At 35.7% G+C, this 19,055-nt stretch overlaps 3 protein-coding genes across 6 annotated transcripts; 1 reads left to right on the forward strand and 2 right to left on the reverse strand.

The window, feature by feature from the left end:
* The first annotated feature begins 506 nt into the window (after nt 1-506).
* On the forward strand, nt 507-5,739 carry LOC105176962 (putative E3 ubiquitin-protein ligase ZFP1). Of its 4 annotated transcripts, none has more exons than XM_088877340.1 (7): nt 507-599; nt 1,008-1,097; nt 2,964-3,835; nt 3,933-4,318; nt 4,471-4,569; nt 4,682-4,849; nt 5,109-5,739. In XM_088877340.1, the coding sequence occupies exons 3-7, from the start codon at nt 2,980-2,982 to the stop codon at nt 5,253-5,255; spliced, it is 1,656 nt and encodes a 551-aa protein (XP_088733466.1). In that variant the 5' UTR covers nt 507-599; nt 1,008-1,097; nt 2,964-2,979; the 3' UTR covers nt 5,256-5,739. The 4 variants fall into 4 exon arrangements, with proteins under 4 accessions (XP_088733466.1, XP_088733467.1, XP_088733464.1 ...); XM_088877341.1 differs by having other exon boundaries at nt 585-724; XM_088877338.1 differs by lacking the exon at nt 507-599 and having other exon boundaries at nt 1,089-1,230.
* Nucleotides 5,740-6,567: 828 nt separating this feature from the next.
* Nucleotides 6,568-8,585, reverse strand: LOC105176961 (ras-related protein RABA1f). The gene is made up of 2 exons (XM_011099957.3): nt 8,152-8,585; nt 6,568-7,272 (listed from the first exon to the last, which is right to left on the reverse strand). Exons 1-2 carry the CDS (start codon nt 8,373-8,375, stop codon nt 6,840-6,842), a joined length of 657 nt encoding a protein of 218 aa, XP_011098259.1. The 5' UTR covers nt 8,376-8,585; the 3' UTR covers nt 6,568-6,839.
* A 941-nt stretch (nt 8,586-9,526) lies between these two features.
* Nucleotides 9,527-17,315, reverse strand: LOC105176960 (TAF RNA polymerase I subunit A). Its single transcript, XM_011099956.3, has 9 exons — nt 16,823-17,315; nt 16,402-16,518; nt 15,952-16,034; nt 15,168-15,628; nt 14,187-14,368; nt 13,081-13,166; nt 12,402-12,535; nt 11,348-11,650; nt 9,527-9,747 (listed from the first exon to the last, which is right to left on the reverse strand). Exons 1-9 carry the CDS (start codon nt 17,195-17,197, stop codon nt 9,560-9,562), a joined length of 1,929 nt encoding a protein of 642 aa, XP_011098258.1. The 5' UTR covers nt 17,198-17,315; the 3' UTR covers nt 9,527-9,559.
* Nucleotides 17,316-19,055: the final 1,740 nt, after the last annotated feature.

Here is a 19,055-nt window from a genome sequence, read left to right on the forward strand (position 1 = left end):
ATTAATTTATTAGCAAAAATTAAATTGTCTTAGCAGCGCATCTTAGCATGTGATGATGATAATAGAGCCTATTCTTGCAGGGTTACAGCTAATGCTTAGGGAAGCAATTACCAATAACAAATTAAAAAAAAAAATCTCAAATACATTTAATTTTGAAAGTAAATTAGAATGATGTTTTTTTTAATTTTTTTATAATTATAAATATTCTTTTATTATTTAAAAAATTATGAATAACTCACTGAAATTAACGATTGTCTATCAAATACTTCCATACAAGAGGCTGTCACGAGGGAATATTTGTTATATTGTCATTAATTAAAGGGGGTAATTGTAATTTTTTAAAAAATAAAGGAGTATTTGTAATTATGATAAATTTCAGACTGACTAGTTGTAATATATCCTTAAAATAAATAGAGTTTTTTGGGAGTGATTTGACGAAAACACCCTTGAAGGATGGAGGGGTATTTATGGAAATGGAAGGATGTAAGATGATAAACAGGAAATAGGCACACGTAGGCAGTTAACGGTAAAAATATAAATGAAAAGAAAGACAGGGAAGAGAGAATAGAATGCAAGAATAGGGGGAGAAACATTAACAGGTGAATTTCCCATGAAAGCTCTCTTCTCCTGTCTTTCTCTCTCTAAAAATTTGCAAGAACTCCTCTCTCTGTTCTTTTCTAATTCAGATCTCTTGAATTTTGTCCTCTCAGAATCCTTGAATTTGGTTGGTGTTTCAGGAAATTTTGATTTTTTTTTCTTTTAGTTTCCTAATTTTGTTTTTTTGGATTTTTATGGTGTTTTTTATGGTTTCTTGGGCTTTACTTTTGTGGACATGATTTTTGCTCATTTTAATGCATACATTTTTGTTTGAAGGGCGAAATTTTGGTGGGTTTTTTATTTGATTGTAGTTTCGATGATCATTGATCATCTTTAATGCAGGTAACAAGATTAGGGTTTTTGCCCTGTTTTGCTGATTGTTGTTGTTGTTGTTGTTGTTTTGTTGGCAGGAGTTACAAGTATTGATTGGAATTTATTGTTGGTGATTATCAGAAGGTGGAAACTTGCAAAAGCTTGGAACTTTTTCATGATAAAAAGAGGTTAGAGCCTTTTCTTTCTTTTTTTTTTTGGGCCACCCTTTTTGCAGATTTTCGGCTGGATGATTGGTTGGAGCTTCATGATTATCCTTTTCATGTCTGCCCACAAATTTGATGTAGCCTATTTACTGTTTGGGTATGTGGGTTTTCTTTAGCTTGCTTGTTTGCAGAAAAGGAAGAACAGAACCTTAAATTCAATGTTTTTTTTTAATAAATAACAAATTATGTATGTGTATGTTCATGTTTGGTTGATGAAAAATGAAAATTTGAATTTATTTGTGCTTTGTTATGCCAGTTAGAATTTGTTTGGATGAAAAAAAGATGATTTGTGATGTTTTCTCCTTGTAATAGGATGTGGTGGTTGGTTTTGGTTTATTTAGTTTAGGTTTCTCAGTTTCTTTAAGCTGTTCTAAGTCCAGTTACATTTATGTAAGTTGGGGACTTTCCAAAATCATTGTTACTGCATGAACACGGTGTCATAGTTACAGCATTCGGTTAATCATGGCACATTTAATTGGTGGGTTCCATCAACTTCAGGTATTTTGGGTTCCGCTGCGTGTTCCGAATTCCTGGTACATTTGTTTCCATCCTCTATTTGTAAACACGAGGAATTTATGGATGTAGTTACTTTGTAATGTAATCTGCTGGTCTTCTGTTATCCTTTTAAATGTGAGGACACATATAGATAAACGTCGAATCTTGTTTCAGAAAAATTTATTTCCTTGATTTGCTTTTCCTTCCACTTTTAGAATTTTTTCTTTGCTATTATGCCAGCTCATATTATTGCCGTTTGCCGAGAGAAGTAAATACTTGCCCTACTTCTGCATTTCCATACAACTTTCATCTAGTAAAATTTGTAATTTTTGCCTGCACAAGTTATCTTGAGGACTTGTAATTAATACATCACTGGAACCGTTCATGTTGTATGTTGTTTGTGAATGCTTGCATTTGAATTTTCATATCTATGGAGACTCTATTCTGGTAGTTCATCTTCAGAAATCGAACTCGACTTTCGTATATTTTATTAAATAAGATTGTGAAGTTAATTGTAGAATGGATTTTGGGATCAGTACAGTATTAATAGACGTGTGATATTCGTGAAAAAGGAAATCACGGCATTCTATTGGTAAAACATTAGCGGTGACTACATTCTATTGCATGCATTCTGTTTGCAGAATTTGAGAATTTTTTAAAAGCTCTATACCGTTGAATTCTGAGTAACTTGGTTAATTCATGTCCTATTGGTATAGTTGGGCTATTTGTTATACAGAAAGAGGAAACTCTGGACTTTTTGTCTTTTCGCTGTTACGATCAACTAATAAGTCTTATTGACTCTTAAAATTAAATTGCTTCTGAGCTGTCTTATCTTGTAATTAAGACATTTATAACTTAATTTTTAGCATTTTTTACCTTACAAGATGAAAGCATTGACTTAATAACATAACGAAGACTATCTTTCTTGAAGTGATATTCTGGAGTAGGCAGGTCATGACTGAAGGCGGCCAAGTCATTCCTGGAAGAGAATGAATTAGGTTTTCGTTCTAGGTGCATGTTTAGCATGTATTATTAGGTAACTGGCTCTGCTCGTCAAACTGACATTCGTTTGAGTATGTGTGTTCTGACTGCCTAATGCATGCAGCCAAAATGAACCCGGGGAGTTATCTTAAGTTAACTGCTTTCTGATTTACACTTTGCTTGTTATGAATCAAGCTTTTCTTGATGTCGTGATGAGCTGGAAGTGTACTTTCCTTGAGACTATTATTCATTTATAGTTTCTTGGTTGACTCAGGACTCTGTTTGTTACCATTGACTTTTTAGCTTTAATTATTCTTCCTTTCCTTAACTTGTTTCTATGCTTATCTGATATAGACATATCTCATTCAACATGGGGCACCGGAATACTCAGTTCACCGGTCATATGATTGATATGGAGACAGATCAACAAGGCCATAGCCATCTTCATCCTGAACCTTGCATCTTCTATCAAAGTGCTGCGAACTTTCCTCAGCCTAGTATCCACCCAGTTGTCCCTGCTCAAGGAAACCAGTGTAATTTTAACTTTCACCATATGCCGGAACGTCATGACAACGGTTTATTCTATGGAGTCCCGCATTTAAATAGTGTCCAGTCTCAGCATCCAGCCACTAATCTTGAATTAGCTGTTGCCGCACCATCTGGTCATTATAATCCATACCTGGCGCCTCCATCTGGTATTAGAGATTTCCCTGTTCAGGTCAATCATGGGGCAAATGATCAGTTGTCACTTTCAAGCACTCACAGATTTGCTGGTATTCCTACAGACAGCTATGGCAGGAGCTTACCCTACATGGATACTATTAGAGGATCATTTAAGAGAAAAAATGCTGAGGGGTTTCCTGGGAATTACGTGTACCATAATGCTTCAGCAGGTCCTAGTTCTTCTATTGCCCCTGTGACCGCAACGCCAGCTGAATCTGATATTACTTTGACCAATGCAGCTTCTTTTTTGCCACCTGAATATGGTGGTGACAACCTGACACCAGTGGTTGAAAGCAGCTCTCACAGAAGTGTGAGGAACAGGCCTGGTATGATCGGACCGGAATCCATTGTTGCACATAATGCTACTCATTTGATCCAGGGAACTTATGTTGCTCCGGCGGTTCAGTTGCCTGGTAATCCTTGGTTGGACATGCATTTGGGTGCAAACAATGGTGAAATTGGCCATTTTGCATGGCCGCATGCTCCTTTTCCCTACATGCATGGTAATTGTCTACGTATATATTTATAACCTGTTTTGTTGGATCTATATGTTATTCTGATGGGATTCTCTCCATCTCTTTTCATTTCTTGGCATATCAGCTAATGGGGCTTGTGCTGAATCTGGGAATATAGGCCTAAATGGTTATCAAGTTACAGGCAGTAACAGAAGTTCCAGTGGTTTTCTGCATCCCCATCATCAAAGCCATCCCAATCCTCATCAACCGCCCCCACCTATGCAAGGTGTCAGAGGATACAATGTTAATGTCCCATCACAACTGGCTAGCGCTTCACGTCGTATCTCGACCATTAGTTCTTCAAATACTGTCATCACTCCGTATCAGGATGTTGTAGATGCCAGGCCTACATTTCTAGCTCCTGTACCACCAACTGGTTTTCGGTTGTATCAGCCTCATCGAAGGGACATCATACTCGACTCAAGTGCAAGGCACCAGACCCTTCCTCACTTGAGAGTTTTGCCAGAAGATGTACATTCTTATTCCAATCCCCTTCCCTTCACTCCTTTGATCAATATTCCTGTTCATACTCATTCTTTGAGGACTATGCGTGGGAGTAGTGGTTCTGATGACTTCAAAAGTTATAATAATTGTGTTAAATGTTTGTGGTCTGTCATTTATAGGAAGCTGCCGTACTAGAAATTCCAGGCTATCATGGAGCGGGAGATTCTATTGATCAGCACAGAGATATGCGTTTGGATATAGATCACATGTCTTATGAGGTAATTAGGTGGTCACACTTGGTAGAGCAGTGCGTTGATGATTGTTTCTAATGAAGCTTTTTTTGTGTGCTAATACTCTATGAAGTTCCTGAATTTAAACTTTACATGACAGGAGCTTCTTGCATTGGGAGAACAAATTGGTAATGTTGGCACTGGATTATCTGAGGAATTCATTCAAAATAATTTGAAAATAAGAAATTTTACCTCATCGACTGCTGACCTCAATCTTGAAGATGATACTTGCCTGGATCAGCAAATCGACTTCTGTGTCATATGCCAGGTATTATATCTAATGATTGGGTTATCATTTTAAAAATGCCGCATTTAATATTCCAGCATTTAATCTCATAATGAGCATATTGAGGTCCGTATCTAACACAAAGGAGTTAATTTTTCTCTCTACTGCCTATATTACTGATTTTTCGGCCCTTTTCGTGTTGATATGCATGTATTACCAAACAAACCCAACCATCCCTGCCAACCCAAAAAAAGAGACCACTTTGATCAATTAATAATGATTACTTGGGGGTTTTATGCAGACCGATTATGAGGATGGAGAAGATATTGGAATCCTTGACTGTGGACATGAATACCACAAAGAATGCATAAAGAAGTGGCTGCTCGAGAAGAATACTTGTGCAGTATGCAAATCCACGGCCTTGAGCCACAAGGCGAAGGATTTATGAACAGAGGGCCGGTGTTATTGGAATATACCAATAACCAATTTAGCATTTTGGTCCTCTTTCCTTTATAATCCACAAGGAAAAGAACAGTTTTCTTGGTGTATTATATTTTTTTGTATATAGTTGCAGAGATGCGACTGGCTATTGAAACATTTGCTGGCCCTCTGTCTGTCTCGCAAACTGTACAGACTCGGTACATTTGTTTGTTCAGTTATGCATGAATGCTGTATTAGCTTCTGTAGTTGCTTTGCCTTCTCTTGTAGAGAACATGGACAGCTGAATGTTGAATGGAGAAGGCAGGAATTTGTGAATGTTATAGTCATATACCGATGATTGTGATTGTATTGCGCTTGGATGCTCGCGACTTGTCGAGAGCTGAAGCATATTGCTAGTCCTATGGTCACACACAAGGGATTGTCATAATTTCATCCCTTAAGCTATTGTGAGATATTAATAAATTGAAGTAACAATTACAGTGGTTTTTGTTTGGATTTGATGTAATTACATATCATATTTATGAAGTTTGGAAAGCAACATCCAGTTTGTCGCTAACCACCATTAAGACATGTCTGATGTTGTGATCATTTTGTCTCTCTGTCCTTTCTATATTCATGTTACCAAATTCCGTTGGGTTAATTACATTTAATTTTTCTTTGAAAATGTAAAATTTTGCTTTTCCTTAAAGAAATTTTAAAATTATATTTACATTCCCTCAAAAAATTCACACTTAATCTTTTTTTGTTAGAGTTTGAATAAAAAATATCGATGTCAGCAGTAAAATCATTTACTGCTTATCTAATTTTCTCACTTAACGTGTAATAATTTTGTGCCTATGTACAGAAATGTTAAGTACAAAAATGAGAGGTAAATGAGTGTAAATATGCATGGGAATGTTCAATAAGAAGTAAATATTTTCTTATTAGCATATTTATTTCTTTTATAAATACAAAATTATATATAAAAAAATTAAATGACGATAGATTTAAAAATTTATGAATTTTTTGTTTTTTACCAACGGTAAGATTTCTTGTTCAACTCTAACAGAAAGGCATTAGGTGTAAACGAAAAATATTCTAAAGGAATTTAAGTTTAATTTTAAATTTTTTTTGAAAAATATAAATTCGCATTTTTATAAGGGGTGAAAGTGTGATTAATCCAATCCCATAAATAGGACTTAAATGCAGTTTACAAACCTATGGGACTTCAATTTTCAATTAGAATAACCTTCAAGACAGATTATCCTTTAATTGAATTGCAAATCCAAGAATCACAGACTTGCATAGTTCTTACTACATTATGCAAGGAGCAGACGATGTCTAAACAAAACATTGTAATAATTTTGGTTAACAGCCAGAAAGCAAGTTGTGAAAACAATACAAATCCTCAAGAGTCATTAAGTGAAACAATACAACGTAGGAAAGCCAGGTAAAACACCACAGAACTGACGTTCGTTTGACCCGTTGCTAACTCCAAAAACTGATGGCAACCTCACCAGTCACCGAGAGGAGAGAGCAACCACAAACGAACGCACTGATGGCACTATTCCTTTAAATCCAATCTAATGCCCAGTTGGCGCCAATTTTGTGATCATACGGAGCAGCAACTGACCTTTTTCACAGCCGACACATCATCCTTTGACCCAACATTTATAGTTTCCCCTTTGGGCAAGGCTGCTGGATCATCACCAATATCAAGCGCTTTACGACTGACCACGTGGTATATTTGGGTGAGTGCTTCTGTGAAAGCATTCTCGACATTCAAAGACTCAAGGGCAGATGTCTCTATGAAGTAGGTCTTTTCTGTCTCAGCAAAGGCCGCACCGTCCTCAGTGGAGACAGCTCGTAGATGACGTAGATCTGCCTTGTTGCCCACAAGCATGATAACAATGTTTTGGTCCGTGTGATCTCGGAGCTCTTTTAACCATCTTTCAACATTCTCGAATGTGACGTGTCGAGTAACATCGTAAACAAGCAACGCACCAACAGCCCCTCGATAGTAGGCACTTGTTATTGCGCGGTATCTAGAGGCCCACAAAATACTAAGCATCAAGAGCTTGTACATGATTGTAAATAACAAACAGCAGAATAGGAGGCACATATTGTTTTTCATCCTAATCCTATCAGTAATTCTGCAAACTGCTCCCTATTCTTCAGGAACCTGTCAATGTCTCAAAGATGGTAAAAATAACTGCAGATTCAGTTACTTTGCAAGAGACTTAGAACAGTTTTTACTGTCTAAACACTAAATTAAACAAGCATTTTAGACAAGTTGATCAATCAATCAAATCCCGGTATCTTTGATTACAACCTAAAGACCCCAAGTGGCTTGCAGGAACAGAGCGACAAATATTATCAGTAAAATTGAAGATTTTGTATTTAACATTATTACCATATGCGGCAATAGTCCATCACCCTACATTTGTAACGGTAATTGCAGCAGGCATTCTTAAACTACAGCCACATCATCCAGATCAAAGAGCCCAGAAAAATTCAGTGTCAGGAATCTCACTGCCGCAAAGTTCTAAACATAGCAAATTAACAATGGCCCAAATGTTCCTACTTCATGAAAAACTTAACGCTGTCTCGAAGTTCTAAACCCAGGCACATTTTGCTCAATGGATCTGTTGTTAACTTGCAAGCGTTAGGAACTATCACCAATGTTCCTCCAATCTCAATATCCATAAAACAGTAATAAGTAAAATAGAGAGTAAAAATAAGCACTATTCCTCGCTCCCGGCGTTAACTCACACGAGCACTACAACCCTAATCCCCCCATTCGAAGAGAAGAATCAGAAACAATTCCAATCTCTTCATCAATCCGTACAGTGAAACCAGAAAACGAGAAAAACTCAAGCATTTAACGTGTTAAACAAACAAAAAAGAACAAAACATAGTATTACCGTTCTTGACCAGCGGTATCCCAAATCTGAGCTTTGATAATCTTATCATCGACGCGTATACTCCGTGTGGCGAATTCCACGCCTATAGTAGACTTGGACTCTAAGCTGAACTCATTCCGAGTAAATCTCGAGAGCAAGTTGGATTTACCGACACCGGAGTCGCCGATCAGCACCAGCTTGAAGAGGTAATCGTAGTCGTCGTCCGCTCTGTAGCCCGCCGCCATGTCTGCTCTACACTACACCGTATGTACGTATACAAATACGTAGCTGCTGCTGCGTACGCAAATCCAGAGCGAGATGTTTTTAAGGTTTCAGCGTCATTAATATGTGAGAAGAAATGGAGTGGAGATAGAGAAATTGGTGGCGGTGGAGAGAGAGAGAGAGTTATTAATACAGAAATGAAAAACAAAAGGCGCAGTTACGGCGATTCATTTATAAGACCAACTTTTTACTGTTACGCTCTTCTTCTCTCCCACTCCAACATATATTCACTCGCCACCTATCATATAATTATACCTAAACTCGTACTAGTTTGAAAGATTATTTAACATTTTTTATGTTAAATTTCGTCTAATAAATAAATTTTTTTATTAGTTAAAATTTATTAAATTTGTTGGTATTTACTAAAAAATTAATATTTACCCTCAATTGATGTATTACTAACTTATTGCAAATCAAATAAATTTTTTTATCATCCAAACTACTCTTATAACGATGAAAATATCCTCCTCACATACATTAACGCGTGAAGACTATGAGGATGATTTGATCATAAAAGGACTCACCTTACATGCAATAAATTAGTAATGAGTCAATTGAGAATAAAATATGAAAAAAAATTTAAAAATATAAAATCAATTGTTCAGTTAGTTAAAAATAAGTGAGGGTAGCTAAGGGGGAGGAGGGCGAAGGTAAAGGGGAGCGGGAGGGAAGCTAAAGGGGGTGGTGATGGGGGGAGGGCGGCGCTGGTGACGGTCCGGGAAGAGGAAAAAGGAAAGAAAATATTATTATAAATAATATATTTAATGTATGATATTAAATATACACATATATGTGTATATGATGCCCAGATATAAGAAGGGAATGTGTGCTATACCGTTGGCCAGCAAAGTTGGAACGAAATGTTACCTATGCATCATTCACGTACGTTGTTTCTTAAATGTAAGAACTTGGTTTGTTTTTGTTGTTTGACGCGGATTTTATGCTTGGATCTTCAGTCAAGTCATATGTGTGTTGAATTTTTATTCTGATTATTTGATTATAGCATGAAAATACTAGTGATGTATGATTATTGTTACAGCAGCCTTTTGTTATTTCACCTGACAACTTAGGAAGAAAAAATAGTGCATTATTCTGTACAGGAATGTTGTTGGAGTTGAGGCAAAAACTGCAAAACAGAATTGATTTCTCAAGTATTCCTCTTCAGAGAGTAAAATCCAACAGAATTGAGAATGTGAGTTTGTAAGAAAGAATAAAGTTCCATATCATTTTCCTTCTCTATAATTTCAGTGGTCTTCACGACATACTTGAAATGTCGCCCGTAAATATGTGAAGCTGCTGCTGCTTTGTAGGTCAAAAGCTTCAAATCACCTGCGACTGTAGAGATAATAACAAGCAAATGAATGTACATATTCGAGTTATGTAAGAAATAAAGAATAAATACTAGAGAGGTTCCACGTAGAGTTTCCTCAATGCTAGAGTAGCTATCTGGCCGGCATCAGTACCTCTTTTCTAAAACGAGTATTTGTAGTCCCTCATTTAAGTACACAAAAAGAAACAAAACATACCCATTTATACTTATATGCAAAAACCAAAATAATTGAACTAATTGTTTGTAGAAAAGAGAACCTAATCAATCCGACTTTTTGTACTAGTGTTAGGACCCCGAGTTGCTTAGGAGGGGGCTTGGAGCAGCAGCTAAATCCTGAGTAACTGCCCATCGTTTTTATCTCCTCACTCTTAACGACTTCTTGTTGGATAGTCCAGAAGTTCTTTCAACAACCTCAAAGTTGAGTTTTATACTCTCAAAATATGGTAGAATACGCTTAGTCATCCACCTCAGTATGTTTTGTTTCCCATACGGTTATTCATCACAGGACAAGCTTTTATGAAACACGATGAAGAATAAGGGGGAATAAACTAATGAGAGAAACAGAAATGTCGAATATGACTTAGGGACCAAACGAAGTAGACTTTAAAGCCCAATTGATTCCTCCACAGAAAGGCGTGAAGCTGGATGGTACTAAAATCAGTGAGAATTTAGAGGTAGAAACTTGGTAGTGATGAAATTCACAAAAAGCATGCTTCAGGAAAACCAGAGTTAACTGTGGCCAGAATACTCATTTAACGAACAAAAAATAATAATAATAATAATAATAATATCCTTATACCAACAGTAGACTTCTTATTAATTGATCCAACTAGGGGTGATCAAAAAAATTTCAAAATTGCCAAAACCAAACCGAGTCAAACCATTTATTATAATTTGCTGAACAAATTAAAATTTCAAATTTAGAGTAAAACCACATCGCATCGATTTGGTTTTGGTTTAGTTTTGAAAAAACGCAAAAAAAATGAACTGTTATATAAATTATTTATTTAAATTACATATATAGAATATTTTGATAAAATTAGTTGTTTAGAAGATTTTAATATTCAAATTATAGAAATGTAATCAAATGTGCAAATTGCAAACCCATGTTTATAAATGTTAGATTTGGCTTCTCAAAGTTATTAAAAATACAACAAAAAAAAGGGACAAAGGCAACAAGAAAAAAACCACAAAAGCCCACAGTTTTTTTTTTTTCAAAGGAAAAATAGAAAAAGAAAACAAAAACTGAAGATGAGAATCGGAGAACGTCTCTTTCAGACTCTCATATTCAAACTTCTCAAGCTAAGTCCTTTACTTCTTATCCTAAATTTCACTTGTTCAACTAATTTTTTCTTTTCTTCTTTTCTTTCAATTTGACAAATTATAAAACAGCCAATTGCAATTTGATTTTAAAATAACTTAGGAAAAATCGAAACCGCACCATGATCACCCCTGGATTTAGGGGTCCAACATAGAAGAAAAATCTAGCTTCGGTGGTAAGAAATAACAACCCAACAAGCCAAAACTGAATACCTAGCATAAGTCTCTATTAAGCAGAACCAAATAACAGCTAATTGAGATGCAAATAAATGGGTTTTTGATTACCTGACTCATTATCTGAAATCAGGATCCTGTCATGGAAATGGCGATTCAGCCACCATCTGGAACGTAATCTCCAAGTTTTTCCAGATTCACCATTGGTGAATAAATCTGGAATCTTGTTAGAATGATCTAAATATCCTTCATTGTACCGATCACTGCCACCAAAACAAGTCGAAACTCTATCTCCTTCACATTGAGAAAGTTTCAAAAAGCAAGATGCCAATTCTTGCCATGTCTCACACATTCCATATGAAGCATCTAAGTGTAAGGCTATCATTTCCACCAAATTCTCCGTTTCATAATCTCCTGCAATTCAGTACACAAATCTCATTCAACCAACAGAAAAAGAACTCGGTTTTAATTTTTGGTGTATCTAGAAGAGGAGATTATATTAAAATGACTTCAGGTCCAAAATAAGCAAGTCCTGTGGCCAATCTGGTAGCAGTAACCAAAGCAGTAGCCCAAACTGACCACTAGCCCAAGTATTGATTTGGTACTTTACTTTGGGGGGGAGATGAACTGTTGGTGTCCAGGTGTTCAATTGACAAATCTTGTTCCCTCAGTTAGGTAGCAACATGGTTCTCACAAGGACACTGTCAAAGCTCTGAGATTATTTTTTTAGAGACTTTAATTAAGACTTTTCAGTGTCATTGTTATTCCAACCTATTCATAAACTAGACAGTAATGGTTATAAGATGACCAGCCTCCCTTCTGTATTGACACAGGGCAAATGGCAACTTCAAGTGACAATTTTTTCACTAACTGTAAACCACTTAATTTGATATGCAAAATACAAAAAAACATGAAAATTAAATGAAAGGCAAAAACCAAAAAAAAGGAGAAATATGTGAATGGAGATCGAAAAAGAAATCAAAACCAAGAAACATTGTATAGAGGACCTTCCTCTTATTTTTGTTTTTGGAGACAAGATGCACAAAATTTGTGTACTAGGGATGCACTCACAGATTTATCGAAACAGTATACCTTTTAGAGTAGCATTCATGAGTGCCTATGAATTGAGAGACACATTTGCAATTAGTTCAAACTGATAGCTTACCACGGCGGTGCATCAGTACAAGTCTTGCTAAGGAGTCGTTGCATGTTGGATCCTTCTTTAAAATGTCCTCAAAGCATGTACAAAGTTTGACAAAATTGCCACTATCAAAATGCTCCAAGAGACTGGCTTTCAATCTACAGAGGAAACATATTCTTCAAACACAAACAGATGTATACACATGCATGATGTTTGTGAAAAGAACTTTGTGTGCAAGTTTCACAACCACATATTTGGGAACCTTAAAATATTTTAATTGGTCTTGGCCATGCATTCAGATATTAGGTTTTTAGAGGAGACAGGAAATCATTTGAAGGGGGGAGTGTAGACGAATATAAATTAAAAGCCCTCCATCTCCAACAATCGTCACTGAAAAGTGAGTATTCACATTGATCTGTGATTCATAGAGGGTTGTCTTCCACGATTTCCAGATTCAGCATATTTGAGCATCATTTTCTGCACTTTTACCAAGATAAGAACAAAAGTGTGGACAGATAATCGGTGTTAACACTAAACATAAGACTTTTTATCTAGTATAATTTTGCACACCTCAACTCTCAGAAGTCAACCGTCAGAATGATCAACGAATTTTCTTTTATTCAATATACCTATTCAACTTTTAGTTTCCGTGAATCTTTTTAGCAAGGACTTCTAACCAAGAACACAGAAAAGAAGCCATTACCTTAGTTGGAGTACTGTATCCGAGCTATGAAATAAAGTTTCAAGTTCATTAAGGGCTTCATGAACCTGATCTCCAAGAAGCAGCATCTGAAGCATGAAACAGAAAGTGACAGCCTTTAGAACACATGGCTTCAAACAAAATCAAAAAATGTTCTTGCTTAGGACAAAATGTAGCTATCCAAATTGGCAAAGTGATTGCACCTATGGGTTGCTAATATATTACTGTCACTTTTCCCTTCGTTTTTACATATCTTCTTTCATCCTTAACATTTTATTCTGAAAAGTTTACAGACAGAGTTCAGCACCTGTAACAAACAAGTGCACTCAATCATACAAGAAAGAAAATGCAATAGCATGATATTGCCGAGAAGCAAGTAACATATACAGGTGTACTTCTTTATGATGATACAACTTAAAGGCGAAGAATTAATGTTCCAGCATGACATGCCCAGTAACTGAAGTAACTTCAAGACTACAAGTGTACATCATATGAATGATTCAACTAAAGGCTAAACTAGGAATGTTATATGGAACATAAAAAGTGAAAAGAGGATAAAGTCAGCAGATTTGTTTTCCAGATACCCTTAATCAACTCAACCTCTGCATCAATCTTAAGACTCACGCGATAAACGAAGATGATTGCGTCCAAGCCAGGTTTCAAATGATTCTACTTTATTATCAGACAAAGGATATATAAGAAAGATACCCTTTTAAATAATCTCAATCATTTCCATTAACATAGTAGGAAGTAGGTATATAACTGTTAATTCTGTCAAGAGCTTTTGTAGAGCTACTGGCATATTTTAATTGCCATAATTATCCAATACCATATATTTCATTTTATGTCAGCAACCATCAGTTGCTACCAAAAAATTATCAAGCATATGAAAGACAACCAAACAGGGACGTTATGAGGCCAACGTTACAAGATAACAAGAAGGAGCAATTGAGAACTTATAACTATGGGATGACGGCTGAACTTATGATTTATTATATCTTAAAACAATGATTTCTCCAAAAGAAAAATAGAAGCCACATTTTCATTATTAGAATGAACTTACAGGCATTCACAGAATCTCAATCATCAAAAGACTTATGGTTTACTACCTGTATTAAAGGGTGGAAGGCCTCAATTACTGGTGGTGTTGAGTAGAGAGCAGCACGTAAGTGCTTCAATGCACTCTTATAGTAGTTGTTATGCAATTTCCTGTGCATATACACGGCATCCTCCACGTTTTCATGAGAACTCGGCAATTTTATAGGCAATAGCCATGGAGGTAGGCCTATATCTGGACAAAATAAGATGAAGTTAGCTTACAGAAACTTCATAAACATATCTTCCAAAATATACCAAAACATTACACCTTGAAGAAGCAAGTAGATCTCTAAAGCTGCAGGAGCTCACAAATTCAAAATAGCAAGTTTGTCTACTAAGGCATTTCTGAGCATACAGTTTGGTCAATCATAAAATATAAGATGCATAAGAAGGATGATGTTGCAAATGTAAAGCATCCCTTAATCTACCACACTAGAATAGTAGAATACAATTTGCATTGTAAAGATTCATTTCCAGGAAACTATAACGCTACCCTACTTCATTCTGTTTGGATGGGGGTGAGAACAATTTCTAGTGATGGTAAGAAAAAATATTAAATGTTAGAATAACTATAAGAACAGCACATGGTTTCACAACAGGTTCCAAACTGATGAAAAGTAGATAGCATGGACTAGGAGAATAGCATACAAGTCCTTAAATTGAAAGGGGGACAGGAGGACAGAGAAACACTGAATTTTCCCTATAAATCCAAAAGAAGGGGAGGGGTAGATTCTGGACTGCGATTAAACCTGATGAGCTACAGCTCATAAAAGACGTTGGGAATAAACAAATTTATGCATTTCATTTGAATACATAAGTTTCTTGTGCTGATTCTTGCTGCAGTTTTGAGGTGTTGATGTGGTAAGTCACAGATATAGATAAATTAGCAAACCACAGAGAGTTTTTCCTAGATTTGCATCAAAGAAGATGCTGTAGCTCCTCAAAATACACCTTTGAGCAGTTCATGAGTAAATAGACAAGAAGACAGTCACCTTGATTGTAGAAAATAGAGGCATGAGGAAGGTCGCTGCTATAATTAGACATCGAATAATCACTATTTCCACTTGCCTCGGCTGATCTCATGTAACACCCTTGGGGTTGAAAACTGGTATAAGAAGTTTCTTTTTTCACATTGTCATCAACATCCATGGAATCTTTCTGCTGATCACCATCATCCCCAACTAGGTCTTTATCATTGGCAACAGAGGTGTTCGAATCACATTGTAAAGGAGAATTGGCTCCCCCTGCTTCAACAGCATCATTTTCCTTAGAATAATCAATTGGCATGTGAATACCATTGACAGGAATTTCTGATTGTTTATAGGTGCCAGATGAGTTGGGCTCTGTCAATTGCAACTCTTTTGGAATTCCAGAATACCACAGCTGAGAAAATGCCAGGCCAACAACCAAATTTGCAACAGGGTCACCATCAAAACCACGCTCCTGCATGAGACTGATCAACAATGTAGGTAAAAGAAAATAATAACTAGCAGCAGAATATCCTGCCATCAGAGTTATTTGAAACAAGACCAAGTATATTAACATAGACTTCGGAGTTATACACTCTCCAGATCCTTCAGTTGGAGAGAGTCGGAAGTTGGAACATCTTGCTAGAATATGGAAGTTGAAGGCCATATAGAACATTTGAGATCAGAGTTCTTAGAAGCAAGACCAAGTATATTAGCATAGATTTTGGAGTTCCCCTTCCAATTGGACAGGTATATCATTGTCTTGAAGCTATTGCAAACTGGTAAATGTGGAAACAAGTAACCTTACCAAAGAGCAGCTTGATGTGCATCCTCCATGCTTCCACGTTTTAGACAAGTAAGAATGAACTCTAATTGCACAGCAAACCTCTCCTGTAATCAGAATCTTAGCTTAGCATATCAAACTAGTTTTGGCCTTCACATAATGCATCTAGAATTTTCAGTATTTGTATAAATACATCAAGAACTTTGGAACTGATCTTTTCCACCTATGCACACACAAGGCAATTACCTATGAACATCAACAAGTTTACAAATGCAGAAATCTTTCTTGGATCCTATAAAAAAAACTTTGCAATACCGAATTAAAATAAACAAGATAATAAAGATATAAACATAGGGTATGCAGTTGATTCTCATTTTTTCATGATTTGAGACGGGAATTATATAGCAAGTCTCTGTAAGAGAGCATGCTGGGGGTAACAACCACTCACCAAAAGAACAAAGAAATGTATCGTACCTTCGTTGACCAGTTCTTCAAAGGTCCAAGCTTTTTCATCCATAGCTCATAAACACTCTGGATTTTCCTTGAGCTGATAGTTTGACCTTTAATGTGACTGAGAAGTTCCAATGCAGCCTGCAGAAAATTGGTATACGAGCATTTAATATAGGCTATAGCACATAGGTGTCTAGGAAGGATTATAACTACAAAATTTGGTAACTGAACATGTAACAGATTGACTAATTGGAAAAATAATAAAGTAAATAGAAGACAATAAATACGACCCCTCAATTACTGTAAGTTGCACAAAACTCATTTCCCAATTACAAATTCTTGAGAGCCACCCCCAGAAAAATTTACAAGCTAAGAGAAGGGCTCGTGATTGGAAAATTTCATGATGTGAACGAATAGCAAATGCCATGATAAGATTAACAGATACCGAATACTTGGCACGGTTTCTTGAGAGAGATTGGTCTTTGACAGTCCCTTGGAGCAAGACACTCAATACTCCACTCGCTTCCGCCCAGTTGTGCCGCCGAATGAGCTTTTTGAGTAGCCGCCACAGCCTTTTCCGGTGCTGAGACCGCAGGCTTTCGCCCCCACATTGCAAACTCCCAACGCCTTTCTTCAGGCAGTAGCTGGGCTTATTAACAGCCAACAATGCCCCTTTGATTTTTCTTGCTTTCGAGGACGCTTTCGCGGAGCTCTGGTTCTCGAACTCGTGAAGTTCTCTGGGGGCTTTCCGATTGATTTTTGTCAGCGTTTCGCTTTCTTGGTTCTCGTGTTTGGGTTCCGTTAAAGGCTCTTCCTCCATGTGAAGGGCTTCAGGGGAAGGAGGATTTTATAATTATGCAACGCCGACAGCGGTAGAGGTGGAAGGGACGGCGGAGTAGGAGGAGGAACTGCCGCATGCGGAACCCTGAAAATAAGCCGCCACACCTCGCGAGTTTCAATTTTATACCCTCCCACGTTTCAAATAGGAAAATGGCACTTCACCCCTCCAAAGTTTAGTTTTATTATTTCGACCCCTTTAAATTCAAAAATTTGTTGTTATTGCCCAAAAATTGAAGAGTTACTGCACTTTGGCCACATTCAAGTTGAGGTACATCTTCCATTGTGTTAAATGCATATTTTTTTTTTAATATATACTTTTATCTATCTATATTAATATAGAAATAATAGATCATCCGCAATCACAAACGGTCGTTAATAACACAAATGCACTAATATTTTGTGAAGTTAAAAATGCATTTCAATTGATAAAATAACTAACTTATTCAAATTTTCAGATTTTATATTGATTGATAAAATAGTTTTCTTTCTTCGTTTTTTTCAAGATAATGTATTGATTTGTATATTTCACTCTTGTTTATAACATATTTTAGGGTAAATTATAACTACCTCCCATGAGATTTGGCATAATTGCTAATACCCCTTATTGTTTGAAAAAATACTATAGCCCATGGATTTTAACAACCGTTTAACAATTAGCCAAATTTGTTAGGTTTTGCATCTAATCGTTTTTTTTTATAAGTTTTTAATTTTTTTTTAAACAAAAAAATACAGCAAGGGCAAAGTCGATAATTTCATACCCGATCCAATGATTACATAATTTCATCAAACATCATGGGGTATTAATAATTTTCCAAATAACGAGGGGTATTCATAATTATGTCAAACCTCATGGAAGGTCATTGTAATTTATCCTATATTTTAAAGTGTGAATCATTGGTTATTATATGCACGCAGGAAATATGTATCACAAAGGGTAGTACTTTTGTAAAGAAAATAGGTGTTGTAGACACTAAGTCACAATTTTGACACCGCTGCATCAAATTCTTGTGAAACAAAAAATACCCTTCAAATGATACAAAAACTAACTTATTCAACTTATTAAGTTTTATATTAATTCAACTACCCAATTATATACTTATTCTTATTTATAATATATCTTAAAGTGTGAGAGATTATTTATTATATGCACATATGGACGGGGTGTTACAATGGTTAATACTATTATAAAGAAAGGACGTGCTATAGACATAAAGGATGTTTTTGATATTGTTATATCAATTTTTTGTGATCCTAAAAATATTCTTCAATTCATAAAATAACTAACATATAAAACTTTTCAAGTTTTACACTAAGTTAACTGCCTAATTAATAATATTTTGTATATTTGATTCTGATTTATAATGTTTGAAGCTAATGATTTCATATCATAATTACAAATTTATTAAGTGCGTTTAAATGACGTATTGTTATACTAATTTTCAACTATTTGAACGTCATCTCAAGCTATTTTATTGAGGTGTGTTGTGAATTTTTAGATACATATGATACGGAGTTGTTTGTTATTTATTTTCTAAACATTTTCTTAGATCCCACAATCTTTTACCAAAATGCAATATAAGGATTTGAACTTTAAAACTTACTATAATAACAAAAAAGTTTAATGTTCTTACTATGAAACTTTGAACGTCGTTCTAATTTGAATTGTTCGATGTGTAACTAAGGGCTTTAATCACTAGTTCGGTACAAAGGATTTAACCAAAAACTATCACATTCATTGATAAGAAGAATTCACCCGTTCTTTTCATATACCTGTGAGTTATATAAGACGTTACAGTCAATAATACTTGAATGATAATTTAATTAAATATTTTCTGTAA

The sequence above is a fragment of the Sesamum indicum genome, linkage group LG13 (assembly GCF_026168435.1).
Source record: "Sesamum indicum cultivar Baizhima isolate 11 linkage group LG13, ASM2616843v1, whole genome shotgun sequence".
NCBI classification, from domain to species: Eukaryota; Viridiplantae; Streptophyta; class Magnoliopsida; order Lamiales; family Pedaliaceae; genus Sesamum; species Sesamum indicum.